Source organism: Sander lucioperca, chromosome 10 (assembly GCF_008315115.2).
Source record: "Sander lucioperca isolate FBNREF2018 chromosome 10, SLUC_FBN_1.2, whole genome shotgun sequence".
Lineage (NCBI taxonomy): Eukaryota > Metazoa > Chordata > Actinopteri > Perciformes > Percidae > Sander > Sander lucioperca.
The window spans coordinates 826,957-833,415 of record NC_050182.1 but is presented as its reverse complement, the minus strand read 5'-3'; the positions used below and the strand labels follow the sequence as shown (position 1 = coordinate 833,415).

The following is a 6,459-nucleotide window of genomic DNA, read 5'->3' as shown; positions in this document are numbered from 1 at the left end:
AAAAAATTACATCAGAAGGAAGGGGCAACGAAATAAGCGCCGGAAATTTAAAAAAAGAAATAAAAAAACACGACAAAATGTTGGGAAAGGGACAACAAAAGCATTTTTTCATGGTTTACGGGGAGACAACACAAGGGTTAAAACCCCTATTTTCCCATGTTGTTGTGTCTCAGTGACTAACGGGAACAACAATCTTTGAAATGTGTCCAGTATTGCAGCGGCAAAACAGGCTGCAATGTAACATTAACGGACAAATGTTCAGCGTCAGTCAGCATCCACTAAAAGTTCTGTTGTTGCTGCTGACAGACTCAGATTATTATTCTAAGTGTCTGACAACATTATGAAAGGATCCCTACAGAGATAGACCTTTTAGTTAAAGAGTAAGATCCTCTTAGTTTAACATGAAAGAGCCCCAAAATCACCATCACCAAACTTCACCAGACTCCATGTAAATAATCACTACTTTTATCATCGTAAAACACACTTCATTCAAAGTGGACAGAAACTAAATAAAACTACCAAAAGCCGTCTTGGTTCATCTTTCCACTGTTCCAACAATCACCACTCTGGTTTGGTTGAAATAAACCCTTAATTCACCCATTTACATGTGGAAATATGCTGGCTCTATACACGCTAAAAGTGCTGATTATTTACATGGAGTCTGGTGGAGTTTGGTGATGGAGATTTTTTTTTAAATACATTCACAAATTGATCATATTTTCCCAAATATTTATCTTTTATTTAATAAATTAAACTGTTCAATTCAAGTTAAAATACTGTAAATACATTTCTTAAATTAGATAACATTACCTTTTTAAAGGTGTAAATATCCTTTGTTAAACATTACAAAGCCAAAAAATACACACATTTTATGTAAAATTAAAGCTACAAACTGTAATTTTGGAAAATGTATGTATTAATTTAAAACAGACAGTTATGTTCTGTTAATGTCAGGTATATTTTGGGGCCTCAGCTGTTGGTTTAGTTTAGTTTCCAGTGATCAGAGCAGAGTGGACATGATGAGCAGCGTGGTCAGCAGTAGAGCAGCAGACAGCCTCTGGGACCCCCCGCCTGCAAACACACACACACACACACAACATCAACATTTCTATCGCCTTTTTATCTTTAGTCGCTTTTTTCAGTTATTATATATATTTATAATTTTATATATATATAGACGCTTCTTTCGGCATTTTTGGTACAGGTATACACACAATAACACACACACACACAGGTATACACACAATAACACACACATACAGGTATACACACAACACACACACATACAGGTATACACACAATAACACACACACACACACACATACAGGTATACACACAATAACACACACACACAGGTATACACTCAATAACACACACACACAAAGGTATACACCCAATAACACACACACACACACAATAACACACACACACTTACAGGTATACACACAATAACACACACACACACACACACATACAGGTATACACACAATAACACACACACACAGGTATACACTCAATAACACACACACACAAAGGTATACACCCAATAACACACACACACACACACACACAATAACACACACACACATACAGGTATACACACAATAACACACAGGTACACAATAACACACACACACATACAGGTATACACCCAATAACACACACATACATACAGGTATACACACAAAACACACACACACACATACAGGTATACATCCAATAACACACACATACATAAAAAAGAAAGTACACAAATAACTCCTCCAGTTACAGTAACATGGGTAATTTTAATTTGTGACATTGGAAGCTCCGCCCCCTGGCCTTCTGGTCTTAAGTCCCGCCCCCTAACCGTCTGGTCTTAAGCTCCGCCCCCTAACTTTCTGGTCTTAACCCCCGCCCCATAACCTTCTGGTCTGAAGCTCCGCCCCCTAACCTGACTCACCGCTGTGCAGCAGCAGATCCTTCGTCTGCGCCAGAGATCCGTTGTGCGGCGCTGGCTCGATCTGCAGAACTTTACACATCAGAGGGTAGATGTGGATGCTGTCGAACGGCTCGGACAGGAAGTTCTTCTTGAAGTCGGGTCCGAAGGCCCTGAAGATGGTCTTCATGTCCATCTCTCCGTTATGGTAGCCGTGGTCGCCTTTGTTGACGTAGACGATCAATCTCTGGCGGGAAACAAAACGGAGGAAGAATCGGAATTACAATGATTTACAACCATCTGCCACAAACGATGTCAAAAAGCATCGAAATTCAAATAAGAAAAAAAAAGTTGGTTAGTTTGCACCTTGGTCAGTGAGGGCACTGTGGCTAGTGACCCGTGCTGAGCTTCCCACAGCCCAATGGTCCCACAGTCCAATGGTCCCACAGCCCAATGGTCCCACAGTCCAATGGTCCCACAGCCCAATGGTCCCACAGCCCAATGGTCCCACAGCCCTATGGTCCGACAGCCCTATATTCCCACAGCCCAATGGTCCCACAGCCCAATGGTCCCACAGCCCAATGGTCCCACAGCCCTATGGTCCGACAGCCCTATATTCCCACAGCCCAATGGTCCCACAGTCCAATGGTCCCACAGTCCAATGGTCCACAGTCCTATGATCCCACAGTCCAATGGTACCACAGTCCTATGATCCCACAGTCCTATGTTCCTACAGCCCAATGTTCCCACAGTCCTATGATCCCACAGTCCTATGTTCCTACAGCCCAATGGTCCCACAGTCCTATGATCCCACAGTCCTATGTTCCTACAGCCCAATGGTCCCACAGTCCTATGATCCCACAGTCCAATGGTCCCACAGTCCTATGATCCCACAGTCCAATGGTCCCACAGTCCTATGATCCCACAGTCCTATGTTCCTACAGCCCAATGGTCCACAGTCCTATGATCCCACAGTCCAATGGTCCCACAGTCCTATGATCCCACAGTCCTATGATCCCACAGTCCTATGTTCCTACAGTCCTATGATCCCACAGTCCTATGTTCCCACAGTCCTATGTTCCTACAGTCCTATGATCCCACAGTCCTATGTTCCTACAGTCCTATGATCCCACAGCCCTATGTTCCCACAGCCCTATGTTCCCACAGCCCTATGTTCCTACAGCCCAATGGTCCAAATTCCCCAAAACCTTCGTGAAAAGAGACTCACAGAGTTCAGATTGAAGCCCAGATCCGCGACGACCACGATAGGCGGCAGCCGCTCGCTCTTGGCGAGACGGAAGCTCTCGGGGATCTTGTGTTTCTGGTACACGGTCAGATTAGGCGCATTGGACAGAGCGTCGAACACTTCCTGCTCCCTCCCCGGCCGCGGCGTCAGGATGCCGAAGCCACCGTAGTCGAGGATCTCGAAGCTGGTGAGCTTCAATAAGTTCAGGTACTTATTGAGGATGATCTCGTCCACCTTGTTACAACACATGTCATAACAACACTTTATGTTATAACTACACATTATGTTATGAAAACGCCAAAATGCAATAAATGTATACAGTATTATCTAGACCAGTGGTTCTCAAGCTTTTTTCAATAAAGTTCCCTGTTTGCTTACGTCACTCCCAAGGGGTAAGCTTCTCCTCGGAACGCGTACCTCCTATTGCACCATTTTGATGCTAACAAGTCATCACCTCCCATTCCATTGACTGCCATTCATTTTGACGTCACTTTGACAGCGAATAACTTTATTTTGGTAAATGTGAGATGTTCGAGTCACACACGTGTCTCGTCTTCATATCAGAAACAAGGAAATGAATTTGACCCGTTCTCACTCCTGCTTGGTTAGTGGCTGCACGTGGGACTGCTGGGATTGTTGCAAGTAATGAAAATGCAATAGGGGACCCGGCTGTCAATCAATATCTTCCAGTGATGCGGGCCCCTGATTGGACCGGGCTCGTAAGCAACCGCGTACCCTGCTTACCGATAGTTACGCGTGTGAATCACTCAATTCTCATTGGCTACCTGCCAATGTGGCAGGTAGATTGACAGTGTCACCTGCCAATTGCAAAATTCACCTGCATTTGGCAGGTGGTCGGGTGTTAATTCCATGCCCTGTTCCTGAGTCTTTAAATGGTCTCTCAGTCTGGTTCAGTAGAACTCACAATCATGCGAGATGCTCCTCAGATATTCGGCTTCACTCAATGACCTGCACAGTAACACACCTAATATAATCTAAGTATTTCAAAAGGTCGGACACACATACAGATGTCTATACAGTAATTACCGTTATATCCAAGGGTTGAAGTTGCATTTTAACGGGGCAGTGCAAGTTGCGGCTGTGGTTTAGCTGAAGCTAACGCCACTTGAACTTTCACGTTACAATATAAAAGGTGTGGACCGTTGACTTAGCTAGCACGCAAACAGTTAATTTACATGTCTACGAGCATGTTAGCAAACTACACCAAGAGACAAATACCGAGGAATATTGATAGAAAGCAGGGGAAACTAGTACTTTCATACTTTTTAGCATTGGCTAATAAGCAACCTGCCTGCCATTAGATGCTAGCTTCCGCACTAGTTAGCAGCTAGCCCCAGAAGCTCATGAAAACAAGGCTTTCACCGGAGCAGTCTTACGTTACAGTTTACAGTTCACTGTTGTTGCATGAAATGTTGTTTGTGTTTAGTTTCTATCATCTAATGTGAAACAAGAGGCTATATCAGCCTCGCTACCAGGCTGTCTTGATCATAGACAGTATACAATGGACCACCAGATCCCGTGTCTCTGGACGGAGACCAGTGAAGGATGTTAGAATCACTTTTCCGGTGATGGCTGAGCGTTACTGAGCAGCCTCCAACTGAGCTTGAAGACGTAGATGTGACGTGAGCAACCTGTCTGAAAGTTGGAAGTCTTCTGGTAGCTGTGCCAAGAGAAATCTCAATCATTCCCAATCTAGCAGAGACGGAGAGCGTAGGTATATGTAAGGAGATAACATAGACACAGGCTAATTATTGATCACAAAAATGATAGTTAACATTAGTAATTAAACTTAAACAGCTAATGGAAGTCCAAACTGCCTGAGAGCTTCTCCTGTACTATACGGTAATTCCTCTACTATGAGACAGTAAGTCTCGTGGTTATGACCCAATCGTTAGCCTATTTTTATAAAAACGTCTGCTACGGAGCCATAACGTGAGGTACAAGGTAATGGAGCCTTTTATACATTGTCGTGTTTCTTTAGAAATAAACAACGGACAAATAGAGTCTTTAAACTCTTCAGATGTAAAGTTATTCTCTGTCAAAGTGACGTCAAAATGAATGGGAGTCAATGGGATGCTAACGGGAGGTGATGGCTTGATAGCATCAAAATGGCGCCATAGGAGCTACACGGTCCGAGGAGATGCTTACCCCCTTGGTTCGAGCGTATGGGGAGTGATGTAGGCAAAAAAACCAAAATGGCTGACTTGGATGTGGGCGGGGCTTGATGCCTTCCCACAGGCTGCAGCGAGAGGCTCCTCCTGACGTAGACTTCACCGCTGGTAGCAACGCGGTGAACACCGTTTTAAGATTGTGTGAGATTGTGTGAGATTGTTATTACTAGGGCTGTCAAAATAACGCGTTCATTTCGATGAATTAATCTGAACGCGTTAAAAAAAATAACGCAGATTAATCCATTCCATATTGACGTTTGACCCGGAGCCGTTCTAGCCACCACTGGACTGTAAAATGAAGGAGGGAGACGAGAATGTGCTGCCTGGAATATTAACTGGAACATTTACTTATAAAAATCTTCTTCCTGCCAACCCTGGCTACCGAAATCTGGAGCCACTGATATGTCTGCTCTTCTCTCTGATGCTCTGAAACAGATGATACAGGCAACACAAACACCGCTGCACGGGACGCTAGTTAACACTATACTCAACAGCAGCTAACGTTAGCCTACCGCTAGCTAGTTAACACTATACTCAACGGCAGCTAACGTTAGCCTACCGCTAGCTAGTTTACATTATACTCAACGGCAGCTAACGTTAGCCTACCGCTAGCTAGTTAACACTATACTCAACAGCAGCTAACGTTAGCCTACCGCTAGCTAGTTAACACTATACTCGACAGCAGCTAACGTTAGCCTACCGCTAGCTAGTTAACACTATACTCGACAGCAGCTAACGTTAGCCTACTGCTAGCTAGTAGCTGGATTATAAATGGTTAAAATGCTGACAGCTAACGCTAAACGGTGTAAAGTTTGTCTGTATTTCACTGTAGAGGATTCAACACCGGGATGTAACAATCTGCAGCTGCTGTTGTCGGAAAAACACAGACGGTGCGTTCAATGAAACTGGTAAACTACAGCCTTGTGGTGCATTCAAAGTTATTGTAAATGTCCATTTCCCATCTGGTGGTTGTTTTTGTCGTTCAACAGCAATTTACTAGTGAAATAAGTTATTGTTATTGTTATACATTATTAATAAATCATTTAATTTTGACCATATGGCCTTAGCAATAAACAAGCCGTTCTTTAATGTCACCGACTGTT

The 6,459-nt window shown here is 43.7% G+C and overlaps 1 protein-coding gene across 1 annotated transcript in view; it reads right to left on the bottom strand.

Moving 5' to 3' along the window:
* Positions 1-934: 934 nt before the first annotated feature.
* The window catches only part of zgc:153896 (uncharacterized protein LOC569930 homolog), a 10,317-nt gene continuing 4,792 nt past the window's right edge, over positions 935-6,459 (bottom strand). The window contains 3 exon segments of the mRNA XM_036006339.1: positions 935-1,071; positions 1,943-2,165; positions 3,147-3,398. Of these exon segments, the coding sequence (XP_035862232.1) occupies positions 935-1,071; positions 1,943-2,165; positions 3,147-3,398 (612 nt within the window).